Here is a 25,932-nt window from a genome sequence, read left to right as displayed (position 1 = left end):
ATTTATTGACTTTGAGAAAAATAAAATAACCTCAAAAATTTGCATTTAGCAAGTAAATTTTTTTTTTTTTGTGGTACTGGAGTTCCTGGAAGCCCTTCTACCTCCGGGCTACACTCCCAGACCTATTTTAACATTTTTATTTGGAAACAGGGTCTCCTAAGCCAGCCGCTGCACGAGCCTCCTGTCTCTGCCTCCCAAGCACGGGGATTACAAGCGTGTGCCACCACGCCCGGCGCAAGTAAAATTTTGAACAAAGATTATATGAGCCAATTGTTACAGTCTACTGCTGAGCAGTATATTGATGGAGGTTGAGTTTGGGCAGCAAGAAAGTGATATATGTGCGTATCATTCTGAATCCCACTCTAATATGTAATTCTAATGTAGTAATATAAGTATTTTAAAATATTGAAAGAGGCTGGATATGGGCAGCAATATGTTTATGGAGGATCTGAGAAAAAATATTTCTCTGACAGACCTCTTTCCTTCATTACTAATTTTTCCATTTCTTTTTAACACTAAAAATCAGCTATGAGAAACCACACAATGGTAACAGCCTTTATTCTTCTTGGACTAACAGAGGACCCACAGTTACAGGTGGTCATTTTTCTTCTCCTTTTTTTCACCTACATGTTGAGTGTTACTGGGAATCTAACCATCATTGCCCTCACCCTACTGGATTCTCATCTTAAGACACCCATGTATTTCTTTCTCCGCAATTTCTCCTTTTTAGAAATTTCTTTCACAACTGTCTGTATCCCCAAATTTCTCGTTAGCATCGCAACAGGTGATAAGATCATTTCTTATAATGATTGTGCTGCCCAGCTGTTCTTCACCATTCTCTTGGGGGCGACTGAATTTTTTCTTCTGGCTGCCATGTCCTATGACCGCTATGTGGCCATCTGCAAACCTCTGCACTACACGACCATCATGAGCAGCAGGGTCTGCAACTTATTGGTCTTTGCTTCGTGGTTGGCTGGCTTCCTCATCATTTTCCCACCCCTCCTGCTGGGTCTCCAGCTGGATTTCTGTGCAGCCAACACTGTAGACCATTTCTTCTGTGATGTTTCTCCTATACTTCAGCTCTCTTGCACAGACACAGATGTAATAGAATTAATGATGCTTTTCTCGGCCATTTTGACACTCCTGGTGACTCTGATGTTGGTGCTTGTCTCCTATACAAACATCATCAGGACGATTCTGAAAATACCTTCTTCACAACAGAGGAAGAAAGCCTTTTCTACCTGCTCCTCTCACATGGTGGTCGTGTCCATTTCCTATGGCAGCTGCATCTTCATGTATGTGAAACCCTCTGCAAAGGAAAGAGTGTCTTTAAATAAAGGGATAGCTCTGCTCAGTACCTCTGTTGCCCCCATGTTGAATCCCTTTATTTACACGCTGAGAAACAAGCAAGTGAAAGATGCCTTGAGGCACGTGACCAGGAATACCAAAGTTTTCTCAGTGAAGTAAGTAATTTTAATGAGATTTCTAGAGTTATGAGTGAAATGAAGAGTCAGATATGTCACAGAGCTCTTTTGCATCCATGTTCGCAACAGTGTGACTTTTTTCTTGACTTGTAATTGTCACTGTGACCTGCCTAATTGCCAATGCATGACCTTTATGCTGCTTTTTTCCTGAGAACATATAAAATATATTTCTTTTGTTTGGGGTTAAAATCATTTGCCTTTATTTTGTGCCTCTGGTGACTTCCTCTAGAAATTCTTTCAGAGGGAGACAAAGTAGAGCTTCAGTTTTCTCTGTCCCTTTCCACTGTTTTGTAACTCTGGAATTCAATTTGTTATACAGTCTATTATATTTCCTAGATTTGATCAGCCAATGAGCTTCTAACTGCTGGATGCAGAATGTGAAATTTAATATTTTAGCCAGGCATAATGACACATGCTTCTAATCCCAGTAGTTGGGAGGCTGAGACAAGAGGATCACAAGTTCAAAGCCAGCCTCAGCAACTTAGCAAGAACCTCCCCAACTTAGTGAGACCCTGTTTTCAAATAAGAAATAAAATCGGGTTGAGAGTATAATTTGGAAGTAGATCCATTTCCAGTACCAAAAAAATTGAAGAAAAATGATATATTTTACTCGGTGTTTAGTAAAAACTTGGAGCTAATAGACTTAATTATACCACTTCTTTAATTACACAATTTGATAGTTCAAAATTTTAACAAGAGTTAGAGACATAGTGTATTTTCAGAAACAAAGAAATTTCAGAGAGAGTAAAGCATTACTGCCACGATTATTTATCCAATAGAAGTTATAGCTAACTCTTACTGATTATTGATAATCTGCCCGATTTTATGAAATGCAGTTTCATCTTCAAAACTCTATAGGACCATTATAGCTGTTCACTAATGTCTATGAACCTCTTATGCACTGTTAGCAAAATTAAGCAGAAATCCTCTCTGACTCTCCCTCACTCAGGGTGCAAAATAACATTAATATTCTTTTAGAGCATTCCATAGATTTGAAGAATGACATACATAAAATTAAGGCCCTATGAGATCTCATGGTGTGTGTTATTTTTTCAAAATAAGTCATTTTAACATTAACATTAGATATGATTATATGTCTAGAAATAGATTATATGTCTAACATTAGATATGATTATATGTCTAAAGCAGAATCTCCTCTCTTTGAATGACATATTTCAATATGACAAAAAGGAAAAAAAAAACTTTCCCTGAAAGACTAGTGTAAATTTGCTCTATGAATATTTGTCAGCGAGATAGTTTCCACACAAGGCAACTGATGATGTTATGGAAGATGTCTCACTATTAGTTTTTTTTTTACCTTATCAAAATATTACATAAATTTTGTCCCAAAGTATTTCAAAGAAAATATAACTTATTAAACCTCCAACCAAGCAACTAAATCTTAATACCGATAGTGACAAGGTTTACATTTGTATATCTAGATAAATTTTAATGGCAGCATTGAGACTATTCAAATGCATTCTTCAAAGGGAGCCACTTATAGGTAAGTAGTGTACATGAAACTGCAGGGCCTCAAAAATAACTTATTTGATATTAGAAGATAACTTATCAAAGAAGTCCTCTTCAATTGTCATTATTTGTCTGTCTTTGCATCAGAAACTGAATTATGCATGCACAAATTTTCTGCCTTGCAGAAATAACTCTACCCTAAAGAAAGTCATTTCAAAATGTCTGACATCTGACAAAATTTCTAATGCCTTATCTCTCAGCTTTTCTCGTGAACACTATATCCTGTTATTGCCAAATGCGACCATGTCAAATATTTATAATGTATTTCTAAATATTATATTGTTTACTTATTAAACCTGATTTTATTTTTGAACTCTAAGTCTGTTTGTCTTATTTATTTATTTATTTATTTATTTATTTATTTATTTATTTATTTATTTATTGGTACTGGGGTTCCTGGAAGCCCTTCTATCTCTGGGCTACACTCCCAGACCTATTTTTTTATATTTTTATTTGGAAACAGGGTCTCTTAAGCCAGTGCGGCTGGCTTCAAACCTGCGCGATCCTCTTGTCTCTGCCTCCTAAGTGCGGGGATTACAAGAGTGCGCCACCACGCCTGGGTTTGGCTTTTTAAAAAGTCTGGTATGTATATCCAGAAATAATTTAATACAGATTAATGACAGTTCTTTCCCCTTTTCATTTATATCTAAAATGAATTAACAACCTATTTATGAATTACTAACAAATTCATAAATATATTTACTAAATCGAACTACTTAGAATGCATGAGGTGTTTTTTTTCCTTAAATTTCTATACTAAGTAGATAATGGAAAATAAAAAAAAGAAAGAAAAACCTAGTCTTACACTATGATGGAAATGATTAGTGGACATAATTATTCGATTAATTTTAAGTAAATTATGAGTTTGATGGTAAATGTTTACTTGTATAAACACTTGGATGAAATTCTATATTTGAATCTATGATACATAATTTGTGTTGGATGTTAGAAATATTAAAATCTTGATTATGCACCAGTGTCTGCCATTTCTGGTATTTCTTCCTCTCTGGAAATAAAATGAAAAAGCAAGAGCAGTTTTTGTTTTTTGTTAAATATACTGAATGAGTGTTAAGACAAGCAATATATTCAAGGTATATCAATTGTGTCGTTTTTTATTGGTGCATTCTATTCAAATACCATATTGGGGTAAAAAACTTGTGTGTACAAACATGTACACATCACTGATTTAACCCCTACCCAATTCCCACCCCATTCCCTCCCCGTCCCTCCTTCCCTTGCTTGGCTTAGTGATAGACTTCGATATGTTTAAGTACATTGTGTGTTTTAGAGATTTTCCTCTTCCCCCCTCCTTTCTCCTCCTTTAGGTTGTCTTGTTTGCTCCTCTATAGGATTTCCTTTTTCAAGAGTTCCTCCTATGACCCATTTCTCCCTAACTCTCACATATTAGGGAAAGCATCTGATTTCTTATTTTTTGTGACTGACTAATCTCACTTAGCATAATGTCCTCCAGTTCCATCCATTTCCCTGAAAATAATGTAATTGAGTTTTTTTGATGGCTGGGTATAATTCCATTGTGTACATATCCCACAGTTTTGTAATCCATTCATCTGTTGATGGACATCTTGGCTGGTTCCATAGTTTGGCTATGGTGAATTGTGCAGCTATGAACATAGATACACATGCATTAGTTTGGTAGTTTGGCTTCCTATCTTTTGGGTAGATACCCAAAAGTGGTATTGCTGGATCAAATGGTAGATTTGTTCCCATTCTTCTGAGGATTCTCCATACTGTTTTCCAAAGTGGTTGCACTAATTTGCAATCCCACCCACAATGTCTTAGAGTTCCCACTTCTCCACAACCTCGCCAGCATCTGTTGTTGTTTGTGTTTTGAATGATTGCCATTCTAGTTGGAGTTAGGTGAAATCTCAGGGTAGTTTTGATTTGCATCTCTCTGATTGCCAGTGATGTTGAGCATTTTTTCATGCATTTATTGGCCATTTGAATTTCTTCTTTTGTGAAGTGTCTATTTAGTTCATTTGCCCATTCTGTTATTGGATGCTTTGTTTTCTTAGTGTTGAATTTCTTGAGTTCTCTGTATATTCTAGATATTAGTCCTCTATCTGTGGAATAGGTAGCAAAAATCTTCTCCCATTCTGTTGGCTCTCGATTGAGGTTCTTGATAGTTTCCTTTGCTGAACAGAAGCTCTTCAGTTTCATGCAATCCCATGTATTGATTCTCCTTTTCATTTGTTGTGCCTTTGGGGTCTTGTTGAGAAAGTATTTATCTGTGCCTATGTGTTGCAGTGTTGGACCTATGCCCTCTTCAAGGAGCTTCAAGGTCTCTGGTTTGATTTCCAAGTCTTTGATCCATCTCGAGTTGACTTTTGTACAGGGTGAAAAAGTGGGATTAATTTCCTGTTTTCTGCATATGGTTAACCAGTTTTGCCAACACCATTTGTTGAAGAGGCTATCTTTTTTCCAGTGTAAGTTTTTGGCCCCTTTGTCAAAAATCAGTTGGCTGAAAGTGTGTGGACTTGTTTCTGGGTCTTCTATTCTGCTCCATTGGTCTATATATCTGTTCTTTTGCCAGTACCATGCTGTTTTTATTACAATGGCCTTGTAGTATAGTTTAAAGTCAGGTATTGTGATTCCTCCTGCATGGTTTTTGTTGCTGAGAACTACCTTGGCGATTCTGGGCGTTTTTTTTATTCCAGATAAATTTAAGGACTGATTTTTCTATGTCTGTGAGGAATGGTCTTGGTAGTTTAATGGGCATTGCGTTAAATCTGTAGATTACTTTTGGAAGGATGGCCATTTTAATGATATTTATTCTGCCGATCCATGAACATGGACGATTCATCCATTTTCTAAGATCTTCTTCAATTTCTTTTTTCAGTGTTTTATAATTTTCTTTGTAGAGATCTTTTACCTCCTTAGTCAAGTTTATTCCTAGGTATTTTATTTTTTTGTGGGAGATCCTGAGTAGAAGTGTTTTCTGAATTTCTTTTTCAGTGGATTTATGGTTGGTGTACAGGAAAGCTTCTGATTTTTTAAGATTGATTTTGTATCCAGAAACTTTGCTGAATTTGTTGATCAGCCTTTTGGTTGAGTTTGTTGGGTATCATGTCATCTGCAAATAGTGAAAGCTTGACTTCTTCTTTTCCTATTTGTACTCCTTTGATTTCCTTTTCTTGCCTTATTGCTCTGGCTAGAGTCTCTAGTACTATATTGTAGAGAAGTGGTGATAGTGGACATCCTTGTCTCATTCCAGTTTTTAGGGGGAATTCTTGAAGTTTTTCCCCATTTAATATGATGTTGGCAGTGGGCTTATTGTAGATTGCCTTAATAATGTTGAGATATGTTCCTTCTATTCCAATTCTCTGCAGTATTTTTTATCATAAATGGATATTGAATTTTATCGAATGCTTTTTCAGCGTCTATTGAAATAATCATGTGATTTTTGTCTTTGATTCTGTTTATATGATGAATTACATGGATTGATTTTGGTATATTGAGCCAGCCTTGCATCCCTGGGATGAACCCTAACTGATCATGGTGTATGATTTTCTTGATGTGGTTTTGAATGCGTGTTGCTAGTATTTTGTTGAATAGATTTGCATCCAAGTTCATCAGAGATATAGGCCTGTAGTTTTCCTTCCTTGAACTGTCTTTATTTGGTTTGGGTTTTAGTGTGATATTGGCTTCACAGAATGTATTTGGGAGAGTCCCAGTTATTTTCTATTTCGTGGAATAGTTTGAGTAGTATTGGGGTTAGCTCTTCTATAAAGGTTTTATAGAATTCACTTGGGAAACCATCTGGTCCTGGACTTTTCTTTGATGGTAAGCTCTTTATTGCTGTTTCAATCTCTTTGATTGTTATTGGTTGGTTTAAGTTTTCTATATCTTCTTGATTCAGTTTAGAAAAGTTGTATTTATCTAGGAAGTTGTCAATTTCCTCCATTTTGTTGGAGATTTTCCATTTTGTTGGAGTATAGTTTTTCAAAGTAGTTTCTGATAATCCTCTCCTTTTTAATCTATCTTCATAATTTGGGTTGATTCTCTCTTTTTTTTTTTAGTTAGGTTGGCTAGTGGTTTATCAATCTTGTTAATTTTTTCAAGAAATCAGCTTTTGGTTTTGTTGATTTTCTGTATTGTTTTTTATTCTCTATTTCATTAATTTCTGCTCTAATTTTAATAATTTCCCATCTTCTGCTGGCTTTGGGGTTCAATTGTTCCTGCTTTTCAAGGGCTTTGAGGTGTGTCATTAGGTTATTTATTTGAATATTTTCTGTTTTTCTTACGTGAGCACTCAGTGCTATAAATTTTCCTCTTAATACTGCCTTCAAAGTGTCCCTGAGGTTTTGATACATTGTATCTTTATTTTCATTTGTTTCTAGAAATTTCTTGATTTCACCTTTTATGTCTTCTATGACCCATTCTTCATTCAGAAGTGTGGTGTTCAGTCTCCACATGTTTATGTTGTTTCTCTGGGTCTTCTTATAGTTGATTTCTAGTTTCATTACATTATGGTCTGAAATGACACAGGAAAGTATGTAACTTTTTTTATATTTGCTAGTGCTCATTTTGTGTCCCAGGATGTGATCTATTTTGGAGAAGGTTCTATGAGCAGCTGAGAAAAATGTAAACTCCACTGTAGTTGGGTGAAATATTCTATATGTGTCTAACAGGTCCATTTGGTTAATGGTGTTCTTTAGTTCTGAGGCATCTTTACTGGCCCTTTGTCTGGAAGATCAGTCTAGTATTGTGAGAGGTGTGTTGAAGTCTCCCAGTATTATTGTGTTGGGATTTATGTGTGACTTCATGTCACAAAGAGTTTGATTTATGAAAGTAGCTGCCCCTATGTTGGGGGCATAGATGTTGATTATTGTTATTTCCTCTTGTTGGATTATTCCTTTTACCAGTAAAATATGACCTTCTTTGTCTCTTCTAATAAGTTTGGGTTTGAAGTCTAACTTATCTGATATCATAGTTGCTACTCCTGCTTGTCTTTGAGTACCATTAGCATGGATTACCTTGCTCCAGCCCTTTACCTTGAGTTTGTTCCTATCTTTACTTGTAAGGTGTGTTTCTTGTAAGCAGTAAATGGATGGATTCTGGTTTTTAATCCATTTTGCCACTTTATGTCTTTTTATTGGGGAGTTGAGGCCGTTTACATTCAGTGTGATTATAGAGAGATAATTTTTAATTCCTAACATGTTAAGATCTTATTTCTGTTTGAGATACTGTTTATTCTTCTTTGCTTAGTTGTCTGCTGGATGGGAATTCTTGTTTCTTTGGTTCTGGCGTGTATTACCTATTTCTTCTTTGCAGTTAATCCCCTTGAGTATTTTCTCTAGCGCTGGTTTTGAAGACATAAATTCCTTCAGTTGCTGTTTGTCATGGAAGCTTCTTATTTCCCCATCTAATTTGATAGATAGGAAATTTTTGGCTGGAAGTTGTTTTCTTTCAGAGTTTGGAATATGTTACTCCATGTCCTTCTGGCTTTCATGACTTGATTTGGAAAATCTGGAGTGATTCTAATTGGTTTGCCTCTGAATGTCACATGGCCTTTTGTTTTTGTTGCCTTTAAGATTCTCTGCTTGGCTTCCACATTGGTCATTTTGACAAATATGTGGCATGGGGATCCTCTCCTCTGATCCTGTCAAAAGGGAGTTCTATAAGTTTCCTGGACCTGTGTATCGACCTCTTGCTCTATGTTTGGAAAATTTTCTGCTATTACTTTCTTGAAGAGATTATTGATCCCTTTGGTTTCATCTTCTTTTCCCTACTTTATTCCAATTATTCTTAGGTTAGCTCTCTTAAAATGGGCCCATATTTCTTCAATGTCAGATTCCTGCTGTCAGATTTTTTTTTCCTAAATTAGAAACTATGCATTCATTTTTGGAGTGATCATCTTCTAGAAGTGAGATTCTATTCTCCATGTGGTATAATCTATTGTTTATACTTTGAATTGAGGCCTTTATTTCAATGATTGCATCCTTTATCTCTTTTTGACTCTCTCTGAATTCTTTTCAAAAGTCCTCTATTATTTCTAAATTTATTTTTCTGATTTGATCTTCTAGAGATTTCTGGATTTCTGTGTTATCAGGTTCTGATGTTGTGGGGTTGTGGGCATTCATTGATCCATTGTTATTTCTCTTTCCCATGATTTCGGAAGTTTGTGCCTTCTCTGGGTTCTTCCCTGGGTCACTATGACTTCACTTAAAGTACTCTGGATCTCGAGTTTGTGGTATCTCAGTCACCACTACTCCTTTACTGGGTTGTATTGCAAAGTCTCAGACCCAGGGAATCAATCGAGGCTGCTTTAGACCATGGGGGGTGCCAGGTTGGGCTTTCTCCTGCAGGGAGTTGTGACTATGATGTGATATCTCTGCCACTGCCACTCCCCCACTGGGTTGGACTGCAAAAATTTCCAACCCAGGAGACTATCTGCGCAAGTCCCTGGGAGTGCAGTACTGGGATTTCTCCTCTAGGGGGCCACAATTTGACTCATGGTTGTTGAGTGAGCTTATGGAGTTGTAGTGGACTTGGTGAATTCACTGCTACTGCTGCTGCTGCTGCAGGCAATATGGCACTGCTGCTACACCTTCGGCCGTGAGGCTGGCATATTTCTTCTCTGGTTTTGAGCTCCACTCTGAGTCCCTTCAGGGTGTGCTGAACCCGGCCCTTGGGAGCTTTAGACGTTCCTTGCCCTGAAAAAACTGCTGACTGCCACCCAGCTGTTCAGCAACTGCTCACCTCAGCTCGCTGTCCACCCCTCCTCTCTGGAGCCTGGTGGCTGGTTGAGTGCGTTGGTCTGGAGCCGTCCAGTGAACTCGCCGCTGCCGCTGGCAGTAAAGTGCTGCTGCCGTGTCCTCGGCCATGAGGGTGGCGTATTTCTTCTCTGGTTTTTAGCTCTGCTCTGAGTCCCTGAAGGGTGTGCTAAGCCCGGCCCTTGGGAGCTTTAGATGCTCCTTGCACCAAAAACACTGCTGACTGCCACCCGGCTGTTCAGCAGCTGCTCACCTCAGCTCGCTGTCTACCTTCCTTGTCTGGAGCCTGGTGGCTGGCTGATTGCATTGGTCTGGAGCCATCTGGTGAACTCACTGCTGCCACCGGCAGTAAGGCACTGCAGCTGCATCCTTGGCCATGAGGCCAGCGTACCTCCTCTCTGGATTTGAGCTCTGTTCTGAGTTTCCCTCCTCTCTGGAGCCTAGTGCCGCAAGGGAAGATGGAGCCCACGCTGCTCCGCACCACGGCTCCGGCTGCAGCACTGCGGGCTTGTTTCTTTCTGGTGTCTCATTTTTCCAGCCCACTTTTTCTCTGTCTCTTGTATTTACAGTTTTTATTTCTTTGCTGATGGTGTTTACTGGCTATGAAAGGCACTGGTTTTGTGGTAATAGAGAATGATTGTTAGTGGGACCCGTAAGCGCCGCTTTTCTCCATCACCATATTCCCAGAAGTCTCTCAATTGTGTCTTAACTAGCCTCTCAGCCTATGATCTAAAACTCATCCAACATTGCAGCTAGAAAACTTTTTTTAAATTTTATTGGTGCACTGTATTCATACATCATAATGGGTTAAAAATAATACTTTTGTAGACATACATGCACAAATCGCCCAGTTAGCCCCCACCCGATCCCCACCCCATTCCCACCTTATCCCTCCTTCCCATGATTGGCTTAGTGGTTGACATCTAGTATTATAGCAATTTATCCAATATTAACGTTGATAATCTCACATAACAGTTTCATTTGTCTGATACCAAACTTTTGATGACTTAAAGATAACATTTCAATATTTCTTTTTACTTTCTTTCTACCAGAGAATATTTCTTTCTTTTTCTTTTTTAAGGTGAAACTATCATATATTTATTTATTTATTTTTCACAAAAAATCTATCCTAATATGGAATATGGACTCTAGATACCCAAAATGATCTTGAAAAAGAACAAAGCTAGAAGATATATATTTTCTGATTTCAAACCATATAAAGCTACAATAATTGAAACAGTGTAGTACTATTCCAGAGGCAGATATATAAACCATTGGAGTTAAATAAAAGCCTAGAGATAAATTCTTCCATATATTGTCAAGTTATTTTTGACAAGGTTTCCACGAACATTTGGTGGAGGAAATACTAATCTTTTAACTAAATATTGTTGAAAAATAATAATTATATGAAAAAGAATAAAATCAGACCCTTACCTAACACCATATACAAATATTAACTCAAAATAGATAAAAGACCTAAATATAAATCTTAAGACTATAAAATTTTAGAAGAAAATCTGGGTCATAAAACCTCACAACATTGAAATTGGCAGTGATTTCTTGGATATGATTTCAATGGCACAGGCAACAAAAGGCTAAACAAACTCCCTAAAAAATAAAAGCATATTGTATATCCAAAGACAATGTAAACAGAGTTAAAAGTTACTGATAGAATGGGATAAAATATTTCCAAATGCTATATCTGAAGGTATATTAATATTCCAACTAGAAATCCTAAAAATTAACAACAATAAAGGCAAACAATACCCTTTAGAGATAGGTAAAAGACTAACATAAATAATGAATCTCCACAGATAACCAATCTTAGTTGTCTGTTGGATAGAAAATCTTGTTTCTCTGGTTCTGGTGTGTGTTACCTATTTCTTCTTTGTAGTTAATCTCTTTGAGTATTTCCTCTAGTGCTGGTTTTGAAGACATAAATTCCTTCAGTTTCTGTTTGTCATGGAAGCTTCTTATTTCTCCATCTAATTTGATAGAAAGTTTTCCTGGGTAGGAAATTTTTGGTTGGAAGTTGTTTTCTTTCAGAGTTTGGAATATGTTACTCCAAGCCCTTCTGGCTCTCATGACTTGGTTTGGGAAGTCTGGAGCGATTCTAATTGGTTTGCCTCTGAATGTCACTTGGCCCTTTGTTTTTGTTGCCTTTAAGATTCTCTGCTTGGCTTCCACATTGGTCATTTTGACAAATATGTGGCGTGGGGATCCTCTTCTCCGATCCTGTCTAAAGGGAGTTCTATAAGTTTCCTGGACCTGTGTATTGACCTCTTGCTCTATGTTTGGAAAATTTTCTGCTATTATTTCTTTGAAGATATTACTTATCCCTTTGGTTTCACCTTCTTTTCCCTCTTCTATTCCAATTATTCTTAGGTTAGCTCTCTTAAAATGGGCCCATATTTCTTCAATGTCAGATTCCTACTGTCGGATTTTCTTTTCTAAATTAGAAACTATGCGTTCATTTTTTGAATGATCATCTTCTAGGAGTGAGATTCTATTCTCCATGTGTTCTAATCGGTTGTTTGTACTTTGAATTGAGGCCTTTACTTCATTAATTGCATCCTTTATCTCTTTTTGACTCTCTCTGAATTCTTTTCGAAACACCTCTATTATTTCTACAGTTATTTTCCTGATTTTATTTTCTAGAAATCTCTGAATTTCTGTTTTATCAGGTTCTGATGTTGTGGGGTTGTGGGCATTCATTGCTCCATTGTTATTCCTCTTTCCCATGATTTCGGAAGTTTGTGCCTTCTCTGGGTTCTTCTCTGGGTCACTACGACTTCACTTAAGGTGCTCTGGATATCGAGTCTGTGGTATCTCAGTCACCACTACTCCTTTACTGGGTTGTATCATAGAGTCTCAGACCCTGGGAGTCAATAGAGGCTGCTTTTGACCATGAGGAGTGCCAGTTTGGGCGTTCTCCTATGGTGTGATATCTCTGCCACCGCCACTCCCCCACTGGGTCAAGTCCCAGGGAGTACAGTACTGGGATTTCTCCTCTGTGGCCCGCAATTTAACTCACTGTTGTTGAGTGCGCAGATGGAGCTGTCGTGGACTTGGTGAATTCGCTGCTGCTGCCGCCAGTGGCAATATGGCGCCGCTGCCACACCCTCGGCCGTGAGGCTGGAGTATTTCTTTTCTTTTTTTGAGCTCCGCTCTGATTCCCTGCAGGGTGTGCTGAGCCCAGCCTCTGGGAGCTTTAGATGCTCCCTGTGCCGAAAATCTGCCAAATTCCTCCCGGCTGATCCACAGCGGCTCACCTCGGCTCACTGTCTGCTGCTCCTCTCTGGAGCCTGCTGGGCTGTTGAGTGCATTGGTCTGGTGCCATCCGGTGAACTCACCGCTGCCGCCAGCAGTAAGGCGCTGCTGCCGCATCCTCGGGAGTGAGGCCAGCATATGTCCTCTCTGGTTCTGAGCTCTGTTATGAGTTCCCCTCCTCTCTGGAGCCTGGTGCTGCAAGGGAAAATGGTGCCCACCACTTCTTGCCGCGGCTCCTGCTGCAGCACTGCGGTCTGGTTTCTGGTGTCTCGTTTTTCCAGTTCTCTTTTTCTCTATCCCTTGAAATTACATTTTTTTTTCTCTGCTGATGGTGTTTTCTGGCTATGAAAGGCGCTGATTTTGTGGTAATAGAGATTGGTTGTTAGTGGGGCTCGTAAGCCCCGCTTTTCTCTGTCACCATCTTCCCGGAAGTCTCTGATAGTAAGTTTTTTAATTGCTATTTCAATCCCTTTTATTGCTCTTGGTTGGTTTAAATTTTCTGTATCTTCTTGACTCAGTTTAGGAAGGTTGTATTTATCTAAAAAGTTGTCAATTTTCTCCAAATTTTCCATTTTGTTGGAGTATAGTTTTTCAAAGTAGTTTCTGATAATCCTCTGGATTCTACACTGTCAGTAGTAATGTCTCCTTTTTCATCTCTTATCTTCATAATTTGTGTTGATTCTCTCTTTTTTTAGTTATGTGGTTTATCTATCTTGCTATTCTTTTTGAGAAACCAGCTTTTGGTCTTACTGATTTTCTGTATTTTTTTTTTATTCTCTACTCCATTACTTTCTGCTCTAATTTTAATAATTTCCTGTCTTCTACTGGCTTTGGGATTAGATTATTCCTGACTTCAAGGGCTTTGAGGTGTGTCATTAGGTTATTTGAATATTTTCTGTTTTTCTTATGTGAGCACTCAGTGCTATAAATTTTCCTCTTAATACTGCCTTTAAAGTGTCCCGGAGGTTTTGATATGTTGTATCTTTATTTTCATTTGTTTCTAGAAATTTCTTGATTTCACCTCTTACATCTTCTATGACCCATTCTTCATTCAGAAGTGTGGTGTTCAGTCTCTACATGTTTATGTTGTATCTCTGGGTCTTCTTATAATTGATTTCTACTTTCATCCATTATGGTCTGAAATGACACAGGGAAGTATGTCACAGTTTTTGAATTTGCTAGTGCTCATTTTGTGTCCCAGGATGTGATCTATTTTTGAGAAGGTTCCATGAGCAGCTGAGAAAAATGTAAACTCTGCTGTAGTTGGGTAAAATATTCTATATGTGTCCAACAGGTCCATTTGATTAATGGAAAATTTTCTGCTATTATTTCTTTGAAGAGATTATTGATCACTTTGGTTTCACCTTCTTTTCCCTCCTCTATTCTGATTATTCTTAGGTTAGCTCTCTTAAAATGGGCCCATATTTCTTCAATGCCAAATTGCTGCTGTGATTTTTTTGTTCTAAGTTATAAATTATGCATTTGTTTTTTGAGTGATCATCTTCTAGGAGCGAGATTCTATTCTCCATGTGGTCTAATCAGTTGTTTATAGTTTGAATTGATGCCTTTAATTCAAGGATTGAATCCTTTATTTTTTTCAGACTCTAAATTCTTTCAAAGGTCCTTTATTATTTCTACAGTTATATTCCTGATTTGATCTTCTGGAAATCTCTGAATTTCTGTTATCAGGTTCTGATATTGTGGGGTTGTGATATCTCATTGCTCCATTGTTGTTCCTTTCCCATGATTTCAGAAGTTTGTGCCTTCTCTGGGTTCTTCCCCGGGTCACCACGACTTCACTTAGGATGTTCTGGATCTCATTTTTGTCATAATCTCAGCTGCCACTACTCCTTTACTGGGTTGTATCACAAAGTCTCAGACCTAGCCAGTTAATTGAGGCTGTGGGGGTGCCAGGCTGCATGTTTTCCCATGGGGAGCTGCGACTATGGTGTGGCATCTCTGCTACCACTACTCCTTTACTGGGTTGAACTGTAAAATCTCAGACCCAGGGAGATTACAAAGCTGTGCAAGTCCCTGGGGCTTCAGTGTTGGGATTTCTCCTTTAGGGGCCGCAATTTTGCTTATGGTTGTTGTGAGCACTGATCTGGAGCTCTCAGAGGCATGGTGAACTTGCTGCTGCTGCTGCTGCTGGCAACTTGGCACTACTGCCACACCCTTGGCCCTGAGGCTGGTGTATTTCTTTTCTGGTTTTGAGCTCCGTTCTGAATCCCTGGAGGGCATGATGAGCTTGGTCACTGAGAGTTTTAGATGTTCTTTGCACTGAAAGAACTGCTGAATTATACCTTAATGTTCACTTCAGCTCCTTGTTTACCTTTCCTTTCTGGAGCCTGGTGCTGTGAAACAAGCTTGGGTCAGTGCAGCCCCCACCGCCACAATGCAGGCTGGTATCTTTTCTGGTCTCTGGTTGTTCTTCTAGTCTTGTTTTTCTCTGACCCTTGTACTTACAGTTTTTATTCCTCTGCTGATAGTGTTTTCTGGCTATGAAAGGCACTGATTTTGTGGCAATAGAGATCGAGTGTTAGCAGGACTTGCAAATGCTTCTTTTCTTGGTTGCCATCTTCCCAGAAGTCTCCTAAAGACGAATTTTAAATATATATATATATATATATATATATATATATATATACACATATACATATACATATACATATACATATATATATATATCCCTGATATTCAGAAAGTTATACATACACATATATATTATATATACATATATACATATATACATATATACATATATATATTATATACATATATATAAATATATATATCCCTGATATTCAGAAAGTTTACTCTCCAAAATATATAATGTTCATTTTTCACTATTTTCTATACCATGTGTTAATCATGTTTGCATGTATATATAGGTATATTTATATGTATGTATATATTTATATATGTATATACCTATACATCTATTAAGAGATTATAGTATTTAGATATATGAAGGTTTATCTGGCACCTATACCTACAGTATATATTGTTAATAGCCTATACTTTTTTGTTGATAGGAAACTTACATGATTGTATCAAACTATAGTGATCAACAAGTAATGTTTCTTGGATTTTAACATATATATATTACAGTACTGAGGATTTAATCTATGGGCATTCTACCACAAAGCTACATCCCTATCCCTTTTTGTTTTATATTTTGAGACAAGGTCTCACTAAGTTTCTGAAGCTGGCATCCAGCCTCAGCTTCATGAGTTGCTGGGATTATAGTATGCACCAGTGTGCCCAGCTACTTTTTATTTTCAACCTTAAAATTTTTAATTTATTGCCAGGTGTGGTGGTGCATGCTTGTAATCTCAGCATTTGGGAGGCTGAAGCAGGAGGATCACAGTTCTTGGCCAGCCTCAGCTACTACTTAGTGTGGCCCTTTGCAACTCAGTGAGACCCTGTTTCAAAATAAAGAATAAAAAATAGGGCAGTGGGTGTAGTTCGGAGGTAGAATGCCATTGGGTTCCATCCTTAGTACCACAAAAATAATTTAATTTATTGACTTTTTTAATGCAGGGGATCAAAACCAGGGCCTTACACATGCTAGGCAAGTGCTCTGTCTTCAAGCTACAACTCCAGATCTATTTCTTGGTTTTTAAATTTAGTATTGCATGACTATCTATGTTTGTTAAATCACAATTTATAATTTCCAAACTATGAAGCCGGTTTAGGTCTCTATCAATAGATTAATTCATTACAAAATTATGGGCTATAATACAATGGAATTCTACTCAGTCATAAAGAACAAAATTATGTCATTTGCAGGGATATTGCTGGAAATGGAGAATATTATGCTAAGTGAGATTAATCAGTCACAAAACATGAAAGGTCAGATGTTTTTCCTTATATGTGGAAGCTAGGGAGAAATTAGGGCACTGGAGGGATTCCTGACACAGGAGGAGAAACTTTATTGGAGTGAGGGAGGGGGCCTAACTGAGTTAGGAGGGAGGGGTAAGAATACTTGAAGAGGGAAACATTTCAATAAACATGCTATACATATGCAAATCAATGCCAATCACAATATTATGCACTGGGAATTGGGGAAGGAGGAAAAAGTGGTGTGTCACAGATTTCTTCTTAGTAGCCACAAACAATTTAGCTTATGTGTGTCCTCACAAGTAGACTTAGTCTTAAATAAAGTTTAGTTTAAATATTTATTATTTATTTATGGGGAAGCTGGAGAAAAAAGTAGAGCACATTTCTCTACTACTTTTCTGCTACTCCTGCAAGTCTCTTCACAGAAGCCTCTTTTACTAGTTAAGTTTAAACAAAACATCTGTTAATGCCAACCTTGGGATATGCAGAAAGTAACTTGTAATTTGGAAAAAAAGGGCAATTCTCAGCATACATCAAGGACAAATACATTATAAAGGAACAGTGTAAAGGAATGTCCATCTGGGCTCATGTCTGATATCGGGACCTTTATACAATCATTTGTGCAGAAATTCTGCTCTCCACAGCTCATTGTGTCAGTTACTGAGACAGTCTAACTGACCTCACAAATTTAACTCTTGATGGTCTGCAGCAGGCTGGAAAATGGAGAAGGGTTTACCAAGTGTTGTGTGCATTATGCTTTTTTCTTTCAATTACAAAACATTTGAAAATATTTCCTAAATAAAACACCAGACAGCAAAGGAAATATCTCTAATACAAAATAAATAAATCACAAAAATATGTTCTCATATATATTTAGTATGATGAATTGATCAATATTTATATGATATTTATAAGGTGTTGCTCATATTTGGGGGAATAATTTTTTTCTGAACAAATTTCAAAATGCAATATTCTTTGTAAAATAAGCTGGCACGTGCCTGTAATTCCAATACTTGGAAAGCTGAGAAAGGAGAGTCACAGGTTTGAGAACAGCTTTAGAAACAGCAAGATTCTCATCAATCTATCAAGACCCTGTTTCAAAATGAAAAGAGAGGAAAGTCTAGATGTAGAATGCCCATTGATTAAATCCCCATACACACACACACACACACACACACACACACACACACACACACACTATTTTAGTCGAAGATGTGATAACCACATGCCAAAAGAATGAGGTATCAGAAAGAAATTAGAAAAGTTACTTAATGGATGAGACATATTTTTGTGTGTGTATGTGTGTGGTGCTGGGGGTTGGAACCCAGGGGATTTCTACCTCTGGGCTATATACCTCAGCCCTATTTTATAATTTATTTGGAAACAGGGTCTCACTAGTTGCCAAGATCTTCTCTAAGTAGCTGAGGCTGGCTTCAAACCTGTGTGATCCTCCTGTCTCAGCTTCCCAAGTGCTGGGATTACAAGCATGTGCCACCACGCCCGGCTTGGATGAGAAATATTTTTAACATGTTTTTTGTTAGAAAAAAAATGAAAGAACAAGGATGACAAAAAAGGACAATGATGATTTGCATGGGCTGTTGAAATTTCATTCTTATATTTCAAATTATTGTCCAATGTGCTTCTAATTCATGATACCACATGTGAAAAATACAGTCTTCCTGGCCATGTTTATGAAGGCTCTCTTGACTTGCTGATTCCTTAGGCTGTAAATAAAAGGGTTCAGCATAGGGGCTACCGAGGTGTTCAGCACAGCAACTCCTTTGCTCAGAGACACCCTCTCCCTTGCTGAGGGTTTAATGTACATAAAAATGCAGCTACCATAAGAGATGGAGATGACTATCATGTGAGAGGAACACGTGGAAAAGGCTTTTGTCCTCTGACTAATAGAAGGAATCTTCAAAATCGTTCTGATGATGTATGCATAGGACAGAAATATTAATGCCAAAGTGAACATGAGAGTAAACACAGCACAGGAAAACCCCATGAGCTCTAGGAATTTTGTGTCTGAGCAAGAAAGCTGGAGCAGGGGGAAATAATCACAAGTAAAATGGTCAATAATATTGGACCTACAGTAGTCAAGTTGCAAGAGCAACATGAGAGCAGGGAAGATGATTAAGAAGGAAGCCAGCCAGGAAGCAAAGACCAGCATGCTGCACACCTTCCGATTCATGATGGTCAGGTAGTGCAGAGGCTTGCAGATGGCAACGTAACGATCATAGGACATGGCAGCCAGAAGGTAAAACTCAGCCACCCCCAGGAGAATGAAGAAAAACAGCTGAGCTATGCAGTTGTTAAAGGAAATGGATTTATCTCCTGAAATAATGGTGCCCAGGAACTTGGGTATAGTGACCGTTGTGAAGGAAACCTCTAACAGGGAGAAATTCCTGAGAAGGAAATACATGGGGGTCTGGAGGTGCGAATCCAGCAGGGTGAGGGCGATGATGGTCAGGTTCCCAGTGATGCTGAGCATGTAGGTGAGGAAGAGGAAGACCAATAGCACAGCCTGCAGCTTGGGGTCGTCTGACAATCCCAGGAGGATAAACTCTGTTATTTTTGTGTGGTTTCTCATTCTTTGATTGCTGGTTTTCTTTTCTTCTCACCAATCCTATAAAACAAAGCACAAAGATCCAACACTGAGGATTAATCAATATCCAAGTACAGAGTTGGAATTTTGCCGAACCAGTATGCCATTTCCACCAAAGGGGAAATGTAATTTTTAAAATTTTTAGTCTTTTTTTTTTTTTTTTTGGACTGGGATCGAACCCAGGGCAGTGCACTTGCCAGGCAAGCACTTTGCCACTGAGCTACATCCCAGCCCTAAAGGGGAAATTTAAATCTACCTAACAACGTATAAACACATACACACACAGCAAATTCTGATGAGTATGTAGATAAAGAGGAACTCTGAGACACAGCCAGTAGGAATGGAAGTTATTATAGCCACTATGGAAAAGAGTCTGCTGGTTCTCAAAAATCTAAAACTAGAACCACAAAATGATTCAGCCACCCCACACCTGAGTATATATTCAATGGAAATGAGGTCAGCAAAGCAAAGAAATATCTGCATGCCCATGTTTACTGTGGCAATACTCACAGTAACTAAGATATGGAATCTGACTAGGTGCTCATCAACAGATAAATGGAAAAACAAAATATGGCATATAAACACAATGGAATTTATTCAGCCATAAAAAACAATGAAATTATTTGCCATAAAATGGATAGAATTGGAGGACACTATGTTAAGTGAAAGAATTCAGAGACAGAAACACAAGTGTCACATGTTTTTTTCTCATATGTGGAAACTAAAAAAGTCAACCTGAAAGTATAATAGTAATTACTGGGGATTGGAAAGAGTGGGGTGGGAGGGGAAGTGTTGAAGAAGAATGTTTGGATATCGATTCATGCTGTATGCATCTATGTAAACCTAACACTGAATATTATTAATAGTTACAATTAATATGTTTGAATAAAAAACAACTAGCTAACTAGCTAGGTTGGTCCCATACAACTTGAAGGAGAGCAGGAGTGTGCAACATGACTTTCTTGATGTCAAAAGCTACTTCTTGCCTTCAGAGGCTTTTTTGCGAAATTTCTTCCCAGTTAGAATCACATTTGAGTCATTGCTCCAATCTCTACACAAATTTCCCTTTAAGTAAAAGTTTAACTTTTAAACTTATAAAAATTTAGGAAAATGGTCCCAAATTGGAAAGACATTTTACTTTTTATACGACATTGTTTTGTTCTTAGCATCTAACATGGTTATTAATCTTCTTTGACTGTTTCAACTCCTCCTACTACCTCAATGGGAGTCAGAATTACTTAAACCATTGCCATGAGTAACTTCAGGGTCAGGGATAGAGGGAGAAAGACGAAAATAATGTAGAGTGGAAGGCCTAGACCTAAAGTCGATTTCACATGAATCTCTTGCAAAGTTTTACAATATGTTAGCCTAGCATAGAGATCTGACCTCTATGATCTTTATGATCTTTTTTGCTTTCTAGTGAAAATAACAAGCATCATTTTTATTATTAGTATTTGAGGATTATTCTCCATAGAAGCTTGTTTAAATAGTTTTATCAATTTATGTTTTTTTAAGTTTTAATTCTTTTATTTTAAAAAAAGGTTTAAATAATATTGCAATACTTATTTTCAAAAAAAAGTGAGGATATCTACTTTTGAATTCAATCCACTTTCTAGGTCTGAAATTCATTTAATCCTCTGTGTTACCAGTCTCCTTGTCTATATACATACAATTTCTTCTGTTTACAAGTAAAACTCATAGGATAATTGTGGGTATTTTAAATTTTTGGTCCTGGGAATTGAACCAAGGAAAGCCTACATCTGAGCTACAACCCGAGCTTCTTTTACTTTTGTTTTGATAAAGGGTCTCCCTAACTTGCTGAAGGTTGGGCTAAGTTAATGAGACTAGTCTCAAACCTGTGATCTTTCTATCTCAGCCTCTGAAGTGGTAGGATTATAGGCATGTGCCCCCATGCTGGGCTTACGTGTAACCATTACATAAGTTAACACATTTGAAATACTTAGAAAACTGCTTGACATTTAATGAAAGCTATATAAAATGTGTTCTATGGGAAAAATGTTCATTAATCACTGAGTTGAAAACTCTTTGGAATTAGGATAGTGTCTTGTGTACAAGGCCAGTGTCTTAGATAAATAGTAACAACTAATTCTTTTTTGGTCCTAGGGATTGAACCCAGAAGTATTCTACCTCTGAGCTACATTCTCAGCCCTATTTTTTTTTTTTTTTTTTTGAAACAGGGTTTCACTAAATTGCTGCGGGCCTCAGTAAATTGCTGAGGCTGGCCTCATACCTTCAATCCTCCTGTCTTGACCTCCCAAGTACTGGGTTTACAGGCATGGACAATCACATCTGGCATGATAAAAACATTTAACACCAAGAGGGTTATACAAGAATGATAACAACATCAAAAAAATTGAGAATTATCTGGTTGTGCCATAATTATCACATTTGGGCAGTGATTCTTAGTTATAACTTGTCTACATGATCCTGGTTTATCCCATTACTTTTTCTACCTCCTGCACCCTATACACACACACACACACACACACACACACACACACATGCACACTGCTCCTCCCATCGCCAGCCATGATGTGATCACTGCTTTTAGATACAGTAGATGTTCATAGCACGTCAACATTCCCACCCATCTGCCAGTTTGTTTTTCTGATCCTCACTAGTAATAACTTCTCTGAAAGTGCTTGTGAAGCTTGCTACACACACACACACACACACACACACACACACACACACACATGTACATATAATCTGGCATTGTGAGTAGCACAGTGTAATGACACCCCGATCATCTCCTTGCATGATACTAGGTATAATGCTCAGAAATACATTTCATAAGATGCTTTGACTCATTCTTCCCAATGCACCACATTTATCTGGTGAAATATGTGAATTCCTTCCTTATGCTGCATTCTCAAAAGTTAGGATGAGTTTTGTCTTCAAAGCTATGTAAAGGTATTCCAGTACCTGGTATACTTAACAGTAACATTGTCTAGTTAATTAATGTCAAGTTTGTTGTGAGATCACAGCCACCACGAGGCATAGTTTCTCCTGTGTGCTATATTCCAGCATGGATCGTACTTAGGTTTTGTGCACTTCACCATAGTAATTACATTAAAAGGAGTGTTTGCTTACTTGGACCAAATTTCCTATATTGAGTAAATTCAAAACAAAGTATATATAAAGAAAAACCAGATTAGTTGATATATAAATGTAAATAAAACATCATAAAACTTTTTTCTAAATTACTTTTCTAACATTTCTTTACAACTCATCCTTTCAATTTGCTTTGCTCATGCCCTAGCAACATCACTCTTACTTTATCTGTTTGTTTTTTATTAAAACCTTGAGTTTTTCTTAACACATTGAAGCTACAAAGTACCATCTCATCAAATAAGATTACATTTCAGTACCAAAACTGATGTTTCTATAGTAACATACTGATACTGTCTTTTCAAAATAATTAAATCCCAAATAGCACAGCGATGCATGCATATTTGTGTTAATAGCTGCACAATTCACAATAGCATACATTATCAAAACATGTTTAAGAAAAAATTTATTAATACTAACACTTATAGCTGTAAGGGCTTATGGTAAATGTCCACTCAAAACCTCATATTTTCAATTCATTAAGTAGTCACTTATAATTTCTACAAAAAAGGAAAAGGAAATAAATTAATGATAAAAAAAATCATATGGAGCTGGATATGGTGGCACATGCCTCTAATCCCAGTACTTGAGAGGATGAGACAGGAAGATAACAGTTTGAGACCAGTCTCAACTTAGTGAGAACCTTAATAACTTAGTGAGATGTTAATATAAAGTATAAATAAAATAGGGCTGAGGATTTATCTTAATGCTCCTGAGTTCAATCCCTAGCACCACAAACAGAAATTCATATCAAAACACTAATAGTTTATTATTTACGACATTATAAGGTAAATTTAGTATAATAGAGGATTTGCCATTAAAAAAGGATAGATTAAGTCGGGCATGGTGGCGCACGCTTGTAATCCCAGCATTTGGGAGGCTGAGACCGGAGGATCACAGTTCGCAGACAGCCTCAGCTACTTAGTGAGGCACTCTGCAACTCAGTAAGACCCTGTTTCAAAATAAAGAATAAAAAAACAGAGCAGGGGGTGTAGCCCGGAGGTCAAATGCCCTTGGGTTCCATCCCCAGACCCACAAATAAATAAATAAATGAATATAATTAATTAATTAATTAAAAATAATAGATTAAAGATCCAATGGGCCATTTACCAAATTTGTGACTTTGGAAGAGTCACAAACTTAATTTATTTAGCTTCAGTTTCTCTGCTTAAAATGAATTTCAACAGTTTAATAAAATTTCATAAATAAATAAAATTGTATAATTTAATAAAATTATGTAAATAAATGTGCTTCATTAATCTTATGGTGCTTAAGCCCCAAGAATAATGCTATCAATTATTTTATTTCATTTACTTTGTCAAGAATAGAATTAATTTAAAACTTTATGGTAGTAATATTATTAATTCCAACAACTAGAAACTTTTATATTTTATCTCATTTTTCTCTAATAATATACTTATGAAATTATTACCTTATTCCAATAAGAAGCATGGAAGCTCAGAGAGACATGTAACTTCCATTAGTTTGCACAGCTGGCAAATGTCAAATATAATCTCAGACTACCTAAAACTATAGTCTTAAACACAGTACAACATAGTCTGAATTTAATTAAAAACACAGAGGCACAAAGATAAAATTTTCCTCCTTTTAATTAATAGAAATGGATACATTGATTTCATAAAACAAAACATAATTGCCATTTTATATATTTTATACGTCAATTTTCAATCTATAACCCCAGTATGTCCTACTAAGCTTGAGTAAAATTTTATCTGTCAAGTATTGAGTCAACACTGACACTTGAGGCTCTCCCAGTGCCTTCTGCACTTACCTCTGATTTTCACAGAGCTTCCCTAACACCCAGAATGCTGGAATAGTAAAACATTAGCCGTTGCTCCTGTTGTAATCCATGGAGACCAGCTTTGCTGAAAGCATTCCCTTTCTCTTCCAGTGAACTAGTTTGTTCTTTATTGTTAATGTTTTTTGTCTTGATTTTTTATGTATCAAGAGTGGATATATTTTTAAATTATGGAGAATGAGGAAGAAGCAAAAACATAAAATAGAAAAAAAATACCAGAAGGTGTTTTGTAATTATATGGCATAGTTTCTACCTAGATTTTACATAACATGAGTTATTTAATGTTTTATCCACTCTCTGTGCTACTGACTCTGGGGACTAATTCAGTGAATCAAAATAGCCAGAAGAATGTACATAAAACTCAAAGGAATATAGAGCATAATACACATTAGCATTAAAGGTGGAAAAGAAAGCCTAGGGGACAAGTGTCCACTGAGAAGAAGAAGGAAATAACAATAAATAACAACACCCAGTGTGAAGTTTTATTTCTTCTTGCCATTGTTTTCTGGGGATGGGGATAAGCACTAAATACGGAGTCTCAGTTCCTAATGGGGAACTCTGCACATGCTCTATGACATTTTTCAAACTGGGCATCTACTACATTATACTAAATGCATTCATTACCTCCATTATTTTATGTTTATACTTTTATTGGTGCATTGTAATTATACATCATAGCAAGATTCAAAGTGATACATTCACATACCCACACTTCATTTGATGTCTTACCCTCCACATCCCACCCGTTTCCTCCCCCATACATGGTAATAGTTGGCAATGATCATCTCCATTATTTTTAATGTGCCTTCCTCTAAGAATTTACTGCCACACTTTATACATTTTTCTTTCTCACTGTTACTCAATAACAAGAGCAGTTAAAAAGTTTCTTATTTTGGTAGATTAATATTATAACAAGACTAAGGTTAGAACTTAGTACTTTCCCTTATGACACTACAAATATATACTCTCACCCAGATAAGACGTGACTGAAAATAGCCTAAGACATCATGCAGGCTATTAGCAAAAGCTATGCAAGAAAAATGGTTTTTTCTTTGTTTGCTTGTTTTCTAAATCAGGCTATAATGTTGCTTAAAGATCTTAGTTCGATTACTCATTTTTTTCTGATCATAGATTTACCCATTTAAAAAGGTCATAACCAAGTCTATTTTGTCCGGCATCTCTGAAAATATAATAAAAATATGGTATAGAACAAACCTAGTCCAAAATATGGCATAAAATAAGTGCTCTTTACAGAATAATATCATTACTTGGGAATTTTTTTTCTTCAGATTTCCAGGTTGCATAAAAGTAATAGTGCAACTATACTACCTAAATATTCATCGTTTTTGTATTTTCAAGAGCAAGCACTGAGAAACAAGAAAAACATAAAGTTAGATATAACACATACACTCAGGATAATGAGGAAATAAATAATCCTATGAACTTTAAATTACTTCAAAGGAGAAAAACTACTAAAGTTCTCAGAAGAGTAAGAGGAAGAACTAACCAGATTCT

At 37.0% G+C, this 25,932-nt stretch overlaps 2 protein-coding genes across 2 annotated transcripts in view; one reads left to right on the top strand and one right to left on the bottom strand.

Moving 5' to 3' along the window:
* Window positions 1–528: 528 nt before the first annotated feature.
* LOC308269501 (olfactory receptor 6C74-like) overlaps window positions 529–25,932 on the top strand; it is a gene marked incomplete at both ends in the record, with an annotated part of 42,237 nt that continues 16,833 nt past the window's right edge. The window contains one exon of the mRNA XM_080704865.1: window positions 529–844. Within this exon, the coding sequence (XP_080560991.1) occupies window positions 529–844 (316 nt within the window). The remainder of the gene's footprint in view (window positions 845–25,932) is intronic.
* Window positions 18,504–19,628, bottom strand: LOC308270298 (olfactory receptor 6C1; the record flags this gene model as incomplete). Its single annotated transcript, XM_080706110.1, has 1 exon — window positions 18,504–19,628. Exon 1 carries the CDS (start codon window positions 19,449–19,451, stop codon window positions 18,504–18,506), a length of 948 nt encoding a protein of 315 aa, XP_080562236.1. The 5' UTR covers window positions 19,452–19,628.

The sequence above is a fragment of the Muscardinus avellanarius genome (assembly GCF_963383645.1).
Source record: "Muscardinus avellanarius genome assembly, chromosome: 11".
NCBI lineage: Eukaryota > Metazoa > Chordata > Mammalia > Rodentia > Gliridae > Muscardinus > Muscardinus avellanarius.
Note: the sequence above shows the minus strand (reverse complement) of the source record. Positions and strands in the feature narration are given on the sequence as shown.